This window comes from Suncus etruscus, chromosome 20 (assembly GCF_024139225.1).
Source record: "Suncus etruscus isolate mSunEtr1 chromosome 20, mSunEtr1.pri.cur, whole genome shotgun sequence".
Taxonomy (NCBI): Eukaryota; Metazoa; Chordata; class Mammalia; order Eulipotyphla; family Soricidae; genus Suncus; species Suncus etruscus.
In genome coordinates, this window is record NC_064867.1 from 28,180,066 (window position 1) to 28,199,954 (window position 19,889).

A 19,889-nucleotide genomic window follows, 5' to 3' on the forward strand; every position below is an offset into this window, starting at 1 on the left:
TATTGGTTTGTGGGGAGGTGGGTGTGATGGGGGAGTTGCTGACCTAACTGTGTCTCAATGTCATATAGTGTTTGACCAATGTGTTGTTCTATATACCTTATGGTTTCAAGCCTTATATCAAGATCTTTAATCCATTTGGATTTGATCTTTGTGCATGGTGTTAGATGGGGGTCTGAGTTCGCATTTTTGCAAGTGGCTAACCAATTGTGCCATTACTACTTGTTGAAGAGGCTTTCCTTGTCCACTTTGGATTTCTTGCCCCTTTATCAAAGATTAGTTGATTGTATGTCTGGGGAACATATTCTGAATATTCAAGTCTAGTCCACTGATCTGAGGATCTGTCTTTGTCTTTATTCCTGGCTCTATGCTCAGAAATCATTTCTGGTAGGCTCGAGAGACCATATGGGATGCTGGGATTCAAACCACCATCCTTCTGCATGCAAGGCAAATGCCCTACCTTCATGCTATCTCTCTGGCCCCTTCCATTGTTTTTGAAGTCCTTCTCACATCTTCTGGCAGGGCTTTATCTGAAAGACTGTTGCCCTGGGGGCCTCCAGCCAGACCCTGTGAGGGACTTACAAGGATGCAGCAAGTCTTGTCTGCAGAAGTCTGGGGGCCTCTGCTACTGTCCAGTAGAAATTTCTTCCCCCCTGCCCAGCCAAGAGCTTTCTACCTGGCTGTTCCTTTTCCTGAGGATTGGGACTTTGTAGGGTCAGGTCCCCTTGGGTGCTGCTCAGCAGCTCTGGTCCCAGTCCAGCCCCCGAGCCACACCGGTCACCCATTCTAGAGGGTTTGCAAGATCCACATCACCTTATATTACTCGCTCCTTGTTGTTTCCATGCGTGAGTGGGGTCTGTGAGATGAGCTGGGGCGATACGCTCCCCAGGAGCCACCTCGGTCATTCCTCCTGGACAGGTCGTTCTAGGCCAGGGCCAATGGATGAACCCCAGAATGTCTTGGAAAAACTGTCGCTGACTGGGTGCAATTTCCCCATTCAAACTAGCTCTTACTGCATGAAATCTCCTCTGCTGATTTGTATTTAATTGAGTGATCCTGATCCCGGAGCTTTGAAGAGAGCTACAGCGGCTCAGCTGGATTCCCATGGGCTGCTCGTCTTCCCTCCAGCCGCCCTTTAGGAGTCTCCACCTTGGGCAGACCGCAGGGGACTAGAGCTGCTCTCACCAAGAACATGGGCAGTGAGGAGCCTGATGGTCCCATTTCTGACAGGGACAGCTGTGTACCCCGGGTTTCTTATTCTGCTGAAGCCAGAGCAGAGATGCAGCCCAGACTGCAGGTGGCCTGTTCATGGACAAACACTGGAACCCATCAGGAGGCCGAACTGGGGACCCCCAGGACTCGTTTGAACAAAAGAAAAAGATGGGGATTTCCTGTGCTGCCTGGGTTGCCCTGCTCCAGAGCCTCAGAGGTAAACCATGCCAAAACCGTGCCTTGAAGCTGTGGGAGAAGAGTCTCCATCTCTGCTTTGTGAAGATGGAAAGACAGGCAGGTGGTGTCCAGCTGGCTTGTGGAAGGCCCTACCCAGGCTCCCTGGCACCTGGGACCTAGAAGCTATGACCCATCCCCCTGTCCCCTTCACAGCTCAGTAGGGGCTGGTGGGCTTGGGGGTGCTCAGCCTGAAAGGCTCTTGGTGAAGAGGGGCCTGGTCTCCACAGCAGGCAGAGTTTGCATTTGGTTCCCTAAGACGAGCGCTCAGCAGGCAGGAGCCCAAGGTGTGCTGGACACTTTGCATTGGCTCATTTCTTTCACTGGACAAAGAAAGCCATGTTGCCTGCACTGGGCAGAGCGTGGGAGGCAGTGCAAGTTGAGACCCGCTTTCCCACCCCCTCACCAGAGGGTGGCTGCTCTTAACACTTTCTGGAGGAGCTTTTCGACAGTTTTAACGCATCTCCAAGCATATATTTTACCCACATGGAATCATGCTAGATTGTTCTGCAGCCCGCTTTTTTCTTCTCGCTTTAATAATATGTCTTGGCGTTCTCGCTCCGTCGGCATATATAAGCCTTTCTCATTCTGGTTAACGATCGCATAGCTAAAAATCAGGGAGTCTTCAAGCTGGAAAGAACCTTCGAATCAATGAGATCTAATTGCCTCATTTTGCTGAGACCTGGAGGGGGTGTGGTGACTTGCCGGAGGGCTCTGTGAGTGAGTGACAGGGAGCCCACCTAGGGCCGGGCCAGTGCGCCCAGCCTGCGGAATCTCCGAGGCATCGCTGTCCCCATCCTGGGAAGTGGAGAGCCAGCAGTGGGCACCTTCAGCTACTCCGACCTTATGCACCCCAAGTCTCAGAGCCCCTATGTGGTTCTATCCCCTGGTCCCCACCTCTGGAATGATGATGGAGAGCTTCCTGTGGGGAGCTTCCCATGGGGAAGGTGTCAGGAGGATGGGGCTTTTCACTTGCAGGTGAGCTTATCAGCCCCATGAGATGCTGGGGGAGAGGTCAGCCAGGGCCAGGTGATGGGGGTGTCCTGCATAAGTTGCCCCCCTCCCTTCTAGGAGGCAGGGCTGGAGACTGGAGACTGAAAGGGCAAGTCTTCCTGGAGCATCAATTTTACATGAAGCTTCAGGGATTAAGCGCTATTTTTGTATTAAAGCAAACACTGATATTATGGAAAAGTATGAAAAGTTCAAGTTACTTTTTAAGATAAAGCAGGCCATTTTAAAGCAATTTTACCTCTCCCAGCATCAGGCTTCCAGCTACCTCCCCACCTGCCCCATTCTCTCCCCACCCCCATTCCTGACTGTGGGGGTGCTTGCTGGTGTATTTAGCTGGATTGGGTGAGCTTCATTAGAAAGTAGGGTGCTTATCCAGGAGTCTCACCAGGCTGTATTGTACTCCCAACTGCCCACCTCCCTCCACCTAAATTTCTTTCTTGGGACTCAGTCTTGCCCTGGCCCTCATCTACCTCATGCCTCCTCCTATGCTCCCACTTCTCAGCTATGTCCCAGAAGCACCATAGAGCCACCAGCTCCTCTCTACACAGACTCATAAGGGTGCCCACAGATATGGACTTGAGCTTTGAGGGGGGAATCCTACAAGCTGTTTCTGAGTACCCAATCTGCCAGGGATGCATCTTGAACCAACTTGGCAGATGCCTCCATTTTTGTGCCCCTAACCCACATGGAGATTCTTCCTGACCTTCCAGATGGGTATGTGCATCCTGGCTTCCCACTCATTATTGCCAGTCCTTCTCCCTCTTGCTTGAATTGGTCTGTGGCACAGATGACTAAGTAGATACACTGTAGAATGGGGTCAGGAGCACTGGGCATGAGGGCATTAGTCAGGAGGGTGTGACACTCCTATATGGTTCAGTTACGCCCATCAAGGCCATGACCCTCTCCAGCATGGCAAGCCTGGCTAAGCTCAGGGCCTCAGTGATTTCTGGCGTATCTCCTGGGACCCTCCCCATATGGGCTGTCATATTAGCCCCAGCAGGCAGCTCCCCAAAAGCTCTTTCTTCCCAGGCAGGACTGGGGCACTGGAGCCAGGACTCCCATCAGCCTGCCTCCTACCCGCTCCACCCAGCCCCTGATGATGATGAAGAAGGGGACAGTGACTCCTTTGGAGAGGTGCTCAGCCCATGTTAGTAAGGTACTGAGGCATTATTAGCCTTTTCCTAAGTCTATGTCTCAGCATGGGGAGGCACCAGCAGAAATCTGTGGGCCCTAGAGTTGTGGGGTATGGGAGCCGCATCCAGTTTTGTTGATAAACGTGTGACCTACTGTCCTTCTGTCCCACTGCCTTCTGACCTTAGAAGCCTTTGGACTTCAGATATAAGGGAGTTTGGGAGATACATAGAACACAAACGCCCCCTTCCTCCCTGCAGCCTCTTTATTGGGCCCTCAACTTCCTTGGTTTTCCTCATACCCTACTGCAGTGCCCACTCTGGCCCCAACTTCTGGCCTACTAAGCTGCTTTCTCAGGGACACTGTGGTCACTTTGGTGGCTTTCTGTCCCTGCCGTGGTCCTGGACACATCCCAGGCTGGGCATGTCCTTTGCTCTTTGACATTGATGCTGGTGGCTAAGGCCCAGTTCTCTGCCCATAGACACTCTACATATGAATCGCAAGCTAGGCCTAGCACCTGAGGTTTCCTCTGTTCCTCAGGGACACCTCAGCACCCTAGAAATCTACCTGCCATCATCCTGTGCCCCTCTGCACACTTCAAGAGGATACATCCTTCTATCTGATTTCTTCCTGTCCATTCTCCAACACTTCCAGCTTGACTCCCTGAGGGTAGGATTCTCCCTGTTCAGTTCTAGTCCTTCCAGGGAACCACCAGGGTGGGCACTGTCTCTGGGAACCATGGGTACCCTCATGGGTACCAAGGACCACACCTGAGCCTGCTCACTTGCCCCAAGGAGTCCTTACATCTCCCAGGGTAGGGAAAATTCAGGGTTGGCGGATTGTTCCAGCCTGGGACCAACACTGACCGGAATGAATCCAAGTACACAGGTGTGGAAGGGAGCTCTGCTTGGCTTCTAGAACATTCTGTGCAGCAGAGTTGCTGAAGGTGGGCTTAAGAGACTAGAAACAGGCTGGGCAGACTTGCCTGCTGCTGGGCTATGATGGCTTTATCCTTGCAGGTTGCAGGAGCCAGGTGCAGCAGAACTGAATCCATTATGTGGAAGCCAGCAGGTGTGGAGGTCCAGATAAAGAGAGGAAGAAGAAGGAATAGGCCTTAGCTTGGGCTGGGCAGAGGGCAGGGAGGTGCTGAGGGGGAATGGCCTCAGGGTCTCTACTAAAGGAAGGGATCTCTGAAGTGGAACTACAAAAATATCTGCCTATCAGGCTCAGCACAAGTGAAGACAGGATTTACTGAAAGTTCTGATTAGACCGAGTTAAAAAGAAATAGGAAAAATGGTGGGCTGGAGAGATAGCATGGAGGTAGGGTGTTTGCCTTGCATGCAGAAAGATGGTGGTTCGAATCCCAGCATCCCATATGGTCCCCTGAGCCTGCCAGGAGTGATTTCTGAGCATAAAGCCAGGAGTTACCCCTGAGCGCTGCTGGGTGTGACCCAAACACCAAAAATAAAAAAGAAATAGGAGAAATGGCTATGGCTTAAAAACAGAAAGACAAACAAACAACCCGATTCTTCTAGAAGACTTGAATAAACATTCCTCTCAAGGTCTCCGCACGGTCAACAAAACCACAAAGAGATGCTCATTGTCTTCCGCCAATAGGGAAATGACAGGAAAACCCCCTGGCAAGTGGGGGGCCAAGCATGTGGCTCTAGTGGTTGAACAGGATGAGTCTTATAGGTATGAGGCCCTGGGTTTGAGTCTTGGTACTACATTTTCCTCCCCCCAGCACCCCATGCATATATACACATACATACATTCTATCCCACAGCAAAACACGCGCACACACACACACACATACACAAATACTCACTCACACACACACACACACACACAGGTGATACTACGATACATCGTCTAGACTGGCTATAATTTTAAAAACAAGAAAGTGAAAAAAGAGTCAGTGATGATGCAGAGAGGCAATTAGAACTTCGGTGCATTGTTGTTGGGGGGAGGTCAAAGCAGTTCATTCTGTGTGGAAAACGTTTGGCAGTTCCTCAGAAAGTCAGATACAGACGCAAATCAGATGCATGAGCTTTAGGACCAGGGTTAAGCCCTCCCGAATGGAAAATGGGGCCACCAGTAGATGCACGCCCGGGCATGTCTGCAGAGGGCTGGTTGTGTAATCGAGTGCTGGGCTGGCTGCCTCTTGAAACAGCTCAGTCGGCGGTGGGAGCACCTCACTTCAGCGCCTGCCTGGAGAAGGCAGCAGTGGGAAGGTGGGAGGAAGGGGAAAGAGATCTGGGGGGCCACAGCAGGTGCATGTGCAGGCAGGATCTTGGACACCCCCTGCGCTCGGGTTACTTCGAGGGGCTCCAGCCGACCCTGTTTCCTGTGAGGCCGCCTAAGTGGCGGTTTCCTGGAGCGGCTCAGGTGCACAGTTCGGTGCTTGCAGGATTTCCAGAAGGGACTCCAAGGGGAGGGAATCAGGTTGCTTTGTGGAAGGTTTAATGAGACTTAGAGCAATGCAACCCAAACTCTCCCACCTTTGCACTGCCCAATATTTTTCTAGGAGCTATAGAATGCAGCGTGCTTATCTCATCAAACCCACCCGTCCCTGAACTGGGTGCACAGGGAGTGATCTAGCCCCCAGAACCTGTACTTCTGCAGCTCACGTCAGGTTCTCTGTTCTCACTGGGGATATTCCTGCCCTGTCCCTGGACCAAGTCTGCTGTCCCCTGATTGGCTTCCCCAACCTTCACACACACATGGCTCTGGTCTGAAGTAGTGGGTTCAGGCCACATGGAGTCCTTCAGAACTCTGGGACCTGGGAGAAAAAGGATCCCTTGGTCTTCAGGGGGAGCACATTGTCTTGCTCCACTCCAATTTCCATTTTCTGTAGCTGATAGAGCCCCCCCATCATGGGCCAGAAGTGGCCTTCCATTGTCCTGCTGCATGCATGGCCCTCAGAGATATGCGCTTCAAAGCCGCTGGTAGTCCCCTCGCAGCTGTGAAGAGAAATGGGGCTTAGGGAGAAACTGGCAGAAAGAAGCAGGGATGAAGGAGGGTGACAAAGATAACCGGGGTTCCGGTAACCTTGTTGAGCCACTTGATTCTTACTGAAAGCACCGTTGGACATCCCAGTTATGCGAACCAGTAATTCCCTTCATTATCCAGGCCACTCCGAATCTAATTTTCCACTACTTGGCAACCCACGGAGTCCTGACTATCACAGTGATAAATCACTCTCCAAAGAGCTCACCACATCTTATTCATTTGATTGAATGTTTGTTAAATTGTTAGATTGGAAATTGGCGGGAATGAAACGTGGGGCTTTTTCCACTTGGTTCCAGAAAGCCGACTGCACAAGGACCTGGCAGGGCTATGAATAGGGAGGGTCTGGGAGCTCTTGATGACACCAAGCGTTGGTGTGAAATGCGGGTTTGAAGGCCCTGATCTGAATTCCCAGCCTGTTCACAGTGATAAATCTGTGACCAAAGCAAAGGAAACTGTGCATGCAAGTTCCCCCATCCCAGTACTTGGCCCTGAGCACCGGGATAGAGCTCAGGGTGGATTGAGATATGTAGAGCTATGAAGTGAGATATTCGTGCTCTGGGGCTGAGTGGGCTGCTCTCTTCTTCCTTACCTCTGATGACTCAAGAGTCAGGCAGCCTACATGGATGGCCTCCTCACTGCCCCTAAACTTAATCCTTTCTCAACACTTCCTTGCCTTTCCTCTCCTGGAGCCTTCCAGGACAGAAAATACCCACCACGTCTCAGAATCCCAGGCTTGTCCTAAGTGTTTTCTCACTGGCAACCAACCCTGATCATTCCCTAGGATTTAGGGAGCCTCTCTGGCCACTCCTTAGATCTGGGGTTGCTGTCTAGCACCTCATGGGTCCCCCAGGAGCACTGGAAACAATAGATGAGGCAGGAGAATGAGACTGTGTGATCCACAGCAGTGGACTCAAGGCTCTTACAGTCTGAGATAGTACCATGATGTCCCCTTACCATCAATGACAGCCCTTCAGCTTGCTTGGAGCATACACCCCAGAACCTCATTAGCAGGACCAGGGGGTCACCCAAGACTTTGTCATCGGAGAAATGCTCAGGTAGACAGAGGCCCTACCGAGGAGTTGACCCCAGTGCCTGGCATTGCCAGGCAGAGGCCCAGCTCTGCTCCATCAACCCCTCACGGCTGCAGCAGTTCCTCTCTCTCCTCGATGGTGTAATGGGGTGCAGGGCTCTGGGGGGGGGCGGTCCCCATAGGCCGTTCTTCCCTCAGAGAGCCCTGCCGCTGACCCAGGTCACACGACGTGGCTCGGGCAGACTCTGCCCTTGTTCTGGCAGTTCTCCCGCACCACTGGGGCAGAGAGCCAGGGTGCAGCTGCCCGCAGGAATTTCAGGTATGTGGAGTTGCCGGTCCCCTACACACAGTATAGCCTTCAACGTGACGATGCGTGCCAGTGAGACAGCCCGCGGCCGCCAGCTTCCACATGCTGCTGCTTCTTAGAATCTCAACACGTGCCTGGGGGTCACCGGAGAGTCGTGAGGCCCTGGGGTGGCCCACCCTCCTGGCCTGACTGTGGGTCCCTAAACAGCCCTTTGATTTGCGATGCAGAGACAGGCAGGCAGAGGCGAGTTCAGTGTCAGCTATTTCTCAGCTGCAGAGAATGCGGGGTTCAACTCACCTGCCTCCCTTTAGGAGTTACAGCTGCACTCACTCTTGGTGGTTTTCTATTCCTTCTAATTTTTATTATAACACCGTGGTTTACCAAGTTGTTCATAATAAAGTAATTTCAGGCAATTCATGTTTAAGAACTAATCCCACCACTAATGTGATCTGTCCCTTCACCAGCGTCCCCAGTCTCCCACCCACCATCATAGCCTGCCGCCTTGCAGGCACAAAGTTGCCTCTTATTGTTTGTGGCAACACAAAGGCCAACGGACCTAGGTCAGAAAGGGTCAATTCAAAATGATTGCTATCTCTCTCCCTAGTGTAACTAAGTACCTAAGGATTAACTGTTGGGCTGTGGTTGGTGCTATCTTGAGCGTTCTATTGTGTAACTTTCCCATCAGATTTCCTGTGGTACTACGGGCTGCTACTATACAGTACTGAGGTGGCTATGTGGCTATGTGGTCCAGAATTTACAGATAGGAAACAAATTTGATGGCTTGGACGTTTGATAGGGTTCAGTAGAGGAGCAGGGCCATTTCTGTCATAGGGTGTAGGGGGGTACTCTTGGGCTGCTATGGTTCATGCAGGAAGGGGAATCTGCCCTACTCCCCTTTCTGAAAATGCCACAGGATCACCCAGGTCCAGACTACCTCAGAAGTATCAGTGGCTGTCATGTGAACCCTTCCCCTCAAGTCCTTTTTTCCCTTTAAGACAGTGCTTCTCAATTATTTTCTGTCATGCCCCCCTAAGAAGAAGAAAACATTTTTCGCACCCCCCGCGTGACTGTAAATAGTATCTTTATTTTAAAAAAAAATCAACCTGCAAAACAAAAATATATAATATAATTTGAGTTGATTTTTTAATCAGAGGTGATGTCTGGATTCATGGCTACAATGAGCATGTCTTGCAATGCATAGCTTTTCGAAGTGGGATTTGAAGCAGGACAAAGCAACTCTCAGCTCCAGAGGCATACAGAGACAGAAACATGGGGCTTAGTTTGTTAAATTGTTTGCCGAGGTCAAATGCACTCCCCTTTACGGAGCCTCGCCCCCCCCCCCCCCCCCCCGGAGAGCGCGCTCCACTATTTGAGAAGCACTGCTTTAAGATGTAAAAACACATCTGGATTGCAGGACCTTTCCCCACCCTGGTGGATTTGGTTCTGGGGAATAAAGAAAGAAAGGAGGTTGGTTTGGGGTTGAGAGGATAGAGCACATGGCATATAGGCAGGACATGGCAGAGAGAGGCCATGAAGTAAAGCAGACCAACTGCGATTAATTTTCTGACTGCTTGGTGTTTTATTTCTCCGCCACTACCCTGCTTCATCAGACCTGTCCGCCTGAGGGGTTAGAAACATGGTGCCTGGGGCGGTCTCATCAACTCTTGAATATTTTTATTTTTATATTACAAGTGCCCATTATTTTATTTTAGAGCTTGGTGAAGCGCTGGACTGTTTTACTAGACGCTAGATTTTCAATGGCAAAGCCTCTTCTTTGCACACTAGATACTCACTTAGCCAAATATGTCTTTGCAGATGAGAAAACTGGCTGGCTCCCCAGTGGCACCAAGGCCTGGCTGGCAATATAGCTGTTGTCCACTCAGTTCTATACCTGCCCAGGCATCCCTGCTCATCTCACCCCCATGCCTGTCAGCAGCACCATCATTGCCACATTGCCACCCGTCACCAGGTCACCATTTCCTGCCTGCACTGCTACATTTCAGCTCCCTTAATTAAATTAATGTGACTCTGTCCCCTCAGCCACACTGTCCTTCAGGAACCAGAGCCTTTGGGGCCAGGATCTCTCCCCTCCAGGTCGAGTCAAGTTTACCATTGCATACCCAAAGAGAAAAAGGGCTGCTTGTAGCATGTCATTTTGAATTTTGGGGTTTGTTTGGGGATATAATTTGTGTCCTATGGAATTGGGAGTTGTTCCCCATATGTCTTGGGAACTGTACAGTGCTGGGGATTGAACCCAAGGATCTTGCATTCAGTCTGCATTTGGGCAGTTTTGTTGTTACTATTGTGGTGGTTGTAGTGTTTTGGGTTTTTGTTGTTGTTGTTGTTGTTGGTTTTCATACCCAGTGATGTTCAGAGATTACTTCTGACTCTTATCTCAAGAATCACTTCTGTTGGTGCTTGGGAGACAATATGGAACACCCAAGATCAAACCCAGGTAATCATGTGCAAGGTGAACACCCTACCCACATTGTACTATCATTCTGGCCCTCATTATCCAGTTGACATTTTATCTCTGGCCCCTAATTGTTTGGCTTGGGGCCAGCCCAGCAGTGCTGAGGAGAGCTATGTGGTGCTGGGGGATGGAATAGGCATCTTCTGCATGCAAGGCAGGTGCCTTACCCTTGCATTATCTGTGGGCCCCTGACCCTTAGCTGTTGCTCAAACTTCTTCCATAGGGACCCCTGTTCCTCATGGTCTTCTCACCCTACTCCCCTCTAATGACTATGCTCAGCTTGTCTGTCTCCCAGCCCAGGTGAGCAGCTCTCAAAACTGCTGCCCTTTCCTGCAGCTGGAGACTGAGAAGTGTGTGTATGTTGGGTGTGTATCCATGTGTCCCCTCTGTCTTTGGGGCCATGCTCTGTATCCTTCCCAGATGGGGCCACCAGTCCATTACCAGGTGGGCTTCAAAGGGGCACTGGGCCCTCAGCACAGGAGAGAGGAGAGCTCTTAAGTGAGTATCAACTCCCACCGCAAGGTCTAGCAGCAGATGTTTAGTATTCAGTGCAAATCAAAAAATGTAAGAACCTCTGTGATTATTATTAATTAACACAGCTTTGCACGTTTATCCCGTGTGCTGCTCTGTATGTGTGTGTTTGTGTGTGTGTGTGTGTGTGTGTGTATGTAGAGATGCCCACGGCTCAATATTTTTCACTCCCTTGTAAAGAGAGAGGAGTAGATCCTTCTACACACAAACACACGGATGTCTATATACACATGCTGTCATGTACACGCATATACATGCAGCCCAGAAGGAACTAAAATGTAGGGAACCCAGCCAAACCTACATCTGCTGTGAGGGCCCTCACACTAGCTCTGACTGGGTCCTCTCTCTGACTTCCAAGAAGATGTTGTCTTTACTCCAAGCCCACATTTCTGCATTCAGTGGAATTTCATCACTTCACACCTCAATGGGGTTACAGGTAGCAGTGCATCTGACCACTGCTCCACATTCTCCAGAATGTGGAGAAGCTTCCCAGGGCATGGGGGTGCCAAGGAGGAAGGGGGTGCCCTGAGAGAAGAAAGGCAGGACATAGCTGGGGCATAGAGAGACTCGTGTGCAGGTCAGGAGAAATTGAGGCTGGGAGAAGTAGGTTCTGGGGACAGAAAGCCCCCTTGAAAAGAGGGAGGTGAGATGGGGCTGACCAGGAAGTAGGGGTGTGTGGACATGATGGTCCCTGGAATGAATCCATTTCTCAGGGGGATGGGTGTTGGCTTAACGGGCAGTGCAGAGAGCGGGTTTGAGTTCAGACCCTCTTGCTACGCTGACTGTCATGGCCTCTCCAGAATGATTGTGGAAGTAACGCAGGGACTCAAGGAAGAGTGATCAGCTAGCTTTCTGAGGCACCATGGACCCTGGACGAATGACACAGGTGCCAGACATAGGCTGGGCACACAGAACTGTATACAGACAATGTATTTTGATGGATCTGGGAGCACCTGACTACCAAGAATATGGGCTGGGGAACACGTGTGCTCACTCACATGTGGTGGTTGGCAGAGAAGCCAGTTCTGGGGGCCTGGCATTAAGGATTGTGCAGAGACAGGTTCACTGAGGTGGGAACCCAATGTCTGCTCTAGCACTCCTGGCCAAGTGGCAGCTGGATACCCTCTTGCCCTATCTCTCATTCTGTCCTTGGTGCCCCCCAACATGTCTAGTACTGAGGGGCAGCTCAGCCGCCTCCCTGACAGACTAAACAACCAGGAGTGTGTGTCAGCCATGTTTCCAGATCTTTCTTGTGGTTCTGGGCCCGACTGCCATGCAATCAACTGCTTTATAAAGAGTTTGCTGTGAGCAGGGTTCCAGGGATTGTCCAGAAGCAAAGGGGGCTCAGCTTCCCGACCTTCATGCTATCTGCTGCCTCTTGAACCCTTCCCGTCTCCTCTCCACCCCCCATCCTCACTGTCTTGGCCTTGCTTCCAGATACATCTGTTGGTTCACATGTGCGTTTGGGTATTAAGCTCTTCAAACATTTATTAAGCGCTTCCTCTGTACCGGGCCCCGATCTCAGCATTTATTTCCAGGCACGATCTCACTGGCATCGACTCAGCTCATGTAAGTCGGCGGCAGGAGGGAGGCTCTCAGCTCTCTGCACAGACCCAGGGCCTGGCCCCAAGTGGGTGTCCTGGGGGAGCTGAGTCCTGATTCTGCTTTAGCCCTGGAGATTGCAGGGCCTGTAGCCATGCTGGTGCCCCTCTGCCTCCTCCTTGTTCCTGGGGTGCTCCTAGACCTTCCCTTGGTCTTCCTGCCAACCCTCAGTGCCACTTGGCTGTCTCTGACTCCCTGTGCTGGCCCATGGGCCCTGGGCTGTCTCATGCTCACACACGGTGCCCTTCAGTGCACGCAGTTCCTTTGGCTTTCGTGGGTGAGCGTTTCCCCCCACCCCACCCTACACAACTCCTAGGCCCGGCACCCTGCCAAGCTCTTTGGGGTGACGGCGCCATGTTTCTGGCCCTCTCCTCCCACCCTCTTCTCCCCCTTACTCACCCTCCCCTTTGCTTTTGATCTCACAAATCCAGGCCCTTGGAGAAATCAGCCGGTATGAAATATGAAAACTGCTTGGGAAGTAATTGAAGAAACACTGTGACTTTGGAAACCCAGAGAGATAACGCTCACACCTTCTCCCTCACATTATTTAATTTTTAATGGCAGGTTTAATTAATGGAGAGCAGGCCTTGTGGCTGCTGTTGTGCGTGTGGAGCAGCTGGGGGGGGGGCGAGGGGGATGGGGTGCTGGCAAGGAACAGGGGAAGACGCCCAGACCAGAAGCTGAAGAGCCTAAGAGGACTGGATTCACCTAGAAATGATAGTCCCCCGCCGGCACTAGGTGCTAATTTGCCGTGGGTTTTTGGGCACCTTTTCAGAGCATGTTCCTGGCAACTTGGATTGGAGCTCTGGAATCCTTTGGGGCTCAACCTTATGCACCGGAAACCAGGGATTTGCTGTGGGGTTGGGGTGGGGTCTAGGGTCTTCCTGTAATGTGCTGCCATCATCCATGCAATTGCCAGGATGTACCTTCAGTACACAGTAGACCTGCCCTGCAGTGCTCTCTCTCTCTCTAACAAGATAAGGGAATGTTTACCCCGCTGCCTCTGGCCTCCTTAGTCTTGCTGACAGCCTTCCACATCCTCCCCAACCCTTCCCTCCCTCTTCTTCATGACTCCCCACCTGCTTCTTAGAGCCCCCCACAACTGTCTATTGCTTCTGCTACTTTTGCCCCTCTTGGGCACACCTGGACAGCTCAGCTCATGAAAAGCCAGTATCCACTTTGACCCCAGAAGCTTGGGCTCTACCCTCCCATCTGTACCCATATATTGGTGCCAAGAAAGAGTGAGTGGTGCCACTGGGGGACACAGGGCAGTTGGCTATGTATAGGGGGGTGCTGCCCAGTGCTACCGAGTGTGGCACGGACCAGCACTAGGTGGACACAGCTGGAGCGAGTTGGCTTCCTAGTTCTTGTGCTCTTGCCCTTGGCACTTTCTGCCTTTTCAGAGACAAGAACCAGCTGAGCTCCAGGCTCAGGGCCAGCAGGTAAGACAGTCTGCCCTCCAGGTCCTGACTAGACTTCAGAGTATCTCTCTATCCTGTGACAGGACACAGCAGCCACGAGCCCAGGGAATAGATTTACTGGTCTTCCAGTCCTCCAGTGCCTATCAGAGTCTTGGGGTGAACCTTGGTACTTCCAGTTTAGCCCTTCTAGGAACCCCTTGAAGATAAGGTGACCCCAAAAGTCAGCCCGGAGAGTCCAGGAACCTACTTCGTCCTGGGTCCTGTTGAGGTTGGCAGACAGAGAGCATGGTGGGAAGGGGAATTCCTGTGAGTCATTCTCAGAGATAATAGAGGAAGCTGCAGCGGGTAATCACAACCACTTCTTGGCCTGTGGGCGCATCCTGTAACAAATATCCTCGACCACATGGGCAGGCTATGTTTCTGGGCACCCCAGTTGCTGGCTGAGCTTACCCTGCTGCGGGGGTACAGGGAGGTGCTCTCACCCAGCGAAGGCACCAGTGCCCATTTACCCACATCCTGGTCCTGTCGGGATCACAACAAAGGGGTATGCGGAGCTGAGGGTGGGGAAGGCAAAGACCCAGCATTTATCCTGCCAGGGCTGTGCCTGAGTCATGAGAGGGAAGATGGAGCAGGATGGTGGGGTGAACCTGGGTATGCTGCTCCGTCCGGAAGTAACCACATGAGGTGGCAGCATAGCTGAGGCACTTTTTGACTTGTATCCTGGGGAAGTGGAGGGGAGGCTAACAAGCCAGAGGAGGCTCAGGAAGCCCAGGCTTATCTGAGAACACTGCCAGATCTGAAGATCACAGCATGGTCTACTGCACTCAACTGCTCAGGAAGGTGCCATGGGTTTCATTTGTGCCCTTCTACTCCTGCCCAGGAGGTGGAGGCCCAGTCAGGACTCCTGGGTCTAGGAAAAGTGCTGTGTAATTCCAGGTCAGTGTAATTCACCTCTCTGGGCAGTTAACTCCAATTACTAAATAACCCTGACCCTGACCATAACTCTGATCTTAACCCTGATCTGACTCACCAGGCATTTTTGTGGGTTTGTTAGTTTGGTTTGGTTTCACTTTTTTTTGGGACCACACCCCAGCTCCGCTCAGAGCTTACTCCTGGCTCTGTGTTCAGGAGTCACTCGTGTTAGGGATCAGGGGATCATATGTTATTCTGGAGACCAAACTCAGGTTAGCCACATGTAAGACCAGTACTTTACTCATCTAGCTTCCCCCCCTTTTTTTTTTTTTATTTAGGTCCTTTGGGCCACAGCTGGCAGTGCTCAGGGCTTACTCTTGCCTCAGGGTCTCTCTTGATGGTGATCAGGGGACCATGTGTGGTAGCTGCTTGGTATCAAGCCCAGGTTAACAATGTGCAAAACAAGCACCTTCCCTGCTCTACTCTCTTTTAAGCTCACCAGCACATTTGCGTTAAGGAGAGTGAATATTTCATGCACACTGGGCCCTAAGTCCCTGATGAAATCATTTCTTTCACTCCTTATGGCAAAAAAAGTAGCCAAAGACTGTAATTGAGTCCCAACAAAGCTTTATTTACGAGCCAGACTTGGTTAATTGGGGATGGGGGTGTCATGAACCTAAGAAGTTGCTACCCTAGAGGCTGCTTCTAGCTCTCTAACCAGGATCCTGAGACTGTAGGCCCAAGTCTGGATCAGCCTCTGGCCTGATGGGATGCTGGGCAGGGCCCTCACCTCTGTGGATTCCTATGGGGCTTCCTCCAAGGAGGGCACCAGGAGGTTGTCTCCCCTCTGCTCACCAGTTCTCTCTTTTTCTTTGTAGAACATCGAGATGTACAGACTGTCCTCAGAACAGTTCCATGAGGAGGCCTCAAAAGCAGAGGTTGCGATAAAGTAAGATTTTTGTTTCTCTATCTTTGTAATTGGGGCCTGTGAGAAGGGGAGAGGGTATATCTCTGTAGTAGTTCAAAGCCACTGCCCCTTTCCCCTTGCCAGATCCTCAAAGCCCTGTGGGTCTTAGTTCTTCCCATGTCCTCCTGCCCCAGCAGAGGGAAATGGGGCTGTGCAGGGCTATGTCTAGCTTACTGTTAGGAGGACAGAACAGCGAGGAAGGGGTACTGCTGCCCACAGTCATTGAAGTACATTCCAGAATGGCCTCTTCCCTGTGAGCACTTCTGCCTGCCTGGCCCTGTGCCATGTTATTTATGCCTTTGACACTAAGTGGCCCATGTTCTGCTCTGAGGCCTGAAGCTTGCAGACATGATCACATGATGCTGGGTACTAACCTCCTGTCTCCTCACTGTCCAGCTCCTGGTGTCAGGGTAAGCAGGCCCTCAAGGAGGCCTCTGTTCTTGGCCCAACTCTGCTTGGCTTAGGGCAGGTCCAGGGAAGGACATGGGTTTCTGGGGAGCAGTGCCTGTGCTTGGAATCCATGGTGCATACATGGGTCTCTATGAATCACTGGGCTTTCTTCAATTAGGCAGGAGCTCTGGCCAGTTCCCTCTCCCTCCTTGGGGTCTCTTTCTCTCTCTCTCCTGGAAAGAGCCAGGCTTTTCTCCAGTCCAGCCCATCCCAGTACAGAATCCAAGGAGCTGGAGCTGGTAAGGCGGGAGGGAGTGTCAGAGAGAGGGTTGGACGACTGGGAGGTGACAAACTGCTTAAAAACACGGCTGCCGAGGGAAGCAGCAGCAGCAGCCAGGAAAGGCAGTGAGGACAGATGTCATTCTCAGCACAGAGCCAAGGTACAGCCTGGTTTATGGGGAATAGTGGCTGTGGAAGTGGTTCGGGAGAGAGAAAATGATCATTACGTTGGATTTTCAAGTCCGAAAGCAGTACCAGAGACTTGGAGAAAGAACTTTCCAAAAGGAGGATGAAGGGAAGGAAAGACCTTGCCCCAAATCACGACCATACAGAGATGATTCCCCCTGTGACACTTAGAATGAGGTTCCTGTAAAACCAGATCCAGTGCCAGGGCAGTGCACTCGTTTCAGCAGGACATGGCCTGATGGCAGGCCTGGGGCTCACTCCCAGCCCTTGCTTGGCATAGATCAGAGCAGGTTTCACACATACTTTTGCCCCGAAGGAGTAACACAGAAGCCTCTTAGAGCTAGAAAGTAATCTTACTTGAACATTGGAATGGGAGTAGGGAATCCTGGCTGAGAAGAGGACTCCTTGGCTTGGCAAACAATTCTATAAACACTTATCAGCGAACTGTCCCTGTACATGTCATAGAATCGACACCAATGACCAAGTTGTGATATGATAGAGGGAGGCTTCGTTGGAGGCCATGGGGCTACCCTGAACACTTTTGGGTGTGCAGGTTTCCCGAGCAGGTGGCTTGCTGTCCACATAGTCACTCAAACACGTGTGTGCTGAGCTGCCAGCAGTTTGCCAGGCACCATGCTCGGTGCTGGCGAGATAGTGATGAAGGCTGTTTCTGTTGCTGCCAGCAAGGAGCTTGCAGCATTTGAGGAGTGACAAACAGTATCTTCAAATTAATGGCACAGAAGGCAGTTGCCCAAACAGTTATTGATCGAAGTAATGAGTTGTGAATTAAAATGAGTTTGAATTAAAAGGCAAGTGTCTGAGGCCCCTGCCCTAGACTGGGATGGTTCACCGAAGGAAACAGCTAACTTTCTGCTGGAGCGGCAGAGGAAGGGAGAAGAGGTTTCCAAACAAAGGAATGGAGTGAGAGGCCCAGAGGGAGGAAGAAATTGAGAACATTTAAGAAGGGCCAGTGGGACAGGAGGGTAATAAGGAAAGAGAAAGGGAAGGGATGGAAGGCCCAAGAGCTGAACAGTGGCCAGGTGTGATCGCATTAACCATCTTTTGTAGATCTTAACTTCCTTTCCATATGTCTGCACATCAGGGATTTCTTTATCAACATGACCTTAAGTACTTCTCTAAGTTTAGATAATACTGTGTATTTTAATTTTATTCCCGTTAAGGATTTTCTCTAATGTGCTCTGATTTCTTCTTCGATTCAGATAACTTCAAAATGCATTGCTTGTACATTCCCAACATTCGGTACTGGTATATTCTCTGTTTGATAATAATTCACCATTTAGGGGCCAGAGAGATAGCAGAGCAATAAGGCTGGGATTCAAGAAGTTAAACTGTGTCTGTCACTTTGTGCCCCAGACACAATTCACTTTGGGAAACTCTGTGCCATTCAAAAAGTGTCTGTGTTGGCCTAGTCGCAATTCCTGTGATGCGCTGTTGCATAATTCTGCATGTATAATTATATAATGTATAATTTCTGATGTATAAATTAATGGTCTTCATTGTCATTGTTGTCTTCTCTTCCTCTTCCTCCTCCACTTCCTCCTCCTCCTCTTCTGCTACTTCTCTTTCTCCACCTCCTCCTCCTCCTCTTCTTCTTCCTCTTCTTCTTTGCTCAGGGATTACTTCTGACTCTTCACTTGGGATTTATGCCTTTTAGGGCTCAGGGGACCATTATGGGATGCTGGGGATCAAATCCCAATTTTTGCATGCATGGCAAGCACCTTACCTACTGTACTATTGCTTCGACTCCTGATGGTTTCTTTCTGTGACCACTTTCTAACTCATTTTTCACTGATATTTTTATTTGGAGCTTTACTGAAAGCAAATTCCATTTTTTATTGTCTGGAAAGACCTTTCTTTTACCTCGCTTCTGAGGGATGGGACAATCTTTTCAGATCTTCACCTTATGATTTAATTCTCATTTTGCTCTGGTGAAGTCAACCTTTGATTATCTTATTGCTTCCTGGTGATTTCTTTGTTCGGCTGATTTTAAATTTTTCTCTTTGTGATTGGTGGTGGTGTTGTTTTAGCAGTCCTGCTGTAACTCAGTATAGAATTTCTTGGTTTTTTCCTTCTTGGGATTCATGTCCTTGGGTCTGATATCATTTTCGTAATTGTAGAAATTTCTTGGCCTAGGGACCAGAGACATAGTTGAGCAAATACGATACTTGCCTTCCACAATGCAAACCAGGGTTCAATCTCCGGAACTCTGTTTGGTTCCTAGGGTCTGCCAGGAGTAATATTTGGGCACAAAGCAAGGATTAAGCACTAAGCACTTCTAGATTTTTTTAAACCTCAGTTTTCCCCTATGTTGGTGGAGGCCTTTGGATTGGTCCTCATATTGTCTTCTAAGATTGTCTTAGATGTCTCTCAATTGATTTCTTTGGTTTTCCTGTTTAAAAAAAAAAAAAAGATGTTTCCTCATTGCCTCCTCATCTGTTTTTTTTCCCTTCCCCTTGGGGGTGGGCTTTGTTTTTTCCCAATAAGGGCTACTTAGGTGGCTTGGAGGGGCGGCTGACATTTTGGCTCTCGGCTCTATGGTGGAATGACTGACTTGTGGGTGAACAGCTTGCAGTTGGTTTTCTAGCCTGCTATACCTTCCCAACTGGTGTGGATTATTTCTTGCGTCAGAGTTGCTGCTAGACCTACATCTCTTGTCCTACCCGGATAGGGGCATGGGAATCCCTCTTCCTCTCTGGGGACTGAGGAATGTACAACCCACCATTCAACACCCCTACATATATGGCAAAGCAAAAATTAATAATATGTCACTCTTGGAGTCAGGGCAATAGGACAGCAGGTAAGGCCATCCTGCCTGTACAAGATGAGCACCTTCCTTGCTGTGCTCTCTCTTCAGCTCACCAGCGCTTTTTGATTAAAGAAAGTTACTACTTCATGCCCAGGTTTGCATTGGTCCTTCGATACATTTGAACAGTAACTGTCTCAATGAGAGAAAGGGGAGGGAGGGAGGGAGGGAGGGAGGGAGGGAGGGAGGGAGAGAGAGAGAGAGAGAGAGAGAGAGAGAAGGAGGGAGAGAGAGAGAGAAGGAGGGAGAGAGAGAGAGAAGGAGGGAGAGAGAGAGAGAGAGAGAGAGAGAGAGAGAGAGAGAGAGAGAGAGAGAGAGAGAGAGAGAGAGAGAGATGGTAAGGCGTTTGCCTTGCACAAAGCCGATCCAG

General features: G+C 50.5%; 1 protein-coding gene across 1 annotated transcript in view; it reads left to right on the top strand.

Annotated features, from left to right (window-relative positions):
* Positions 1–19,889, top strand: part of CHCHD6 (coiled-coil-helix-coiled-coil-helix domain containing 6) — a 199,877-nt gene that overhangs the window by 156,331 nt on the left and 23,657 nt on the right. The window contains exon 6 of the mRNA XM_049766546.1: positions 15,752–15,822. Within this exon, the coding sequence (XP_049622503.1) occupies positions 15,752–15,822 (71 nt within the window). The remainder of the gene's footprint in view (positions 1–15,751; positions 15,823–19,889) is intronic.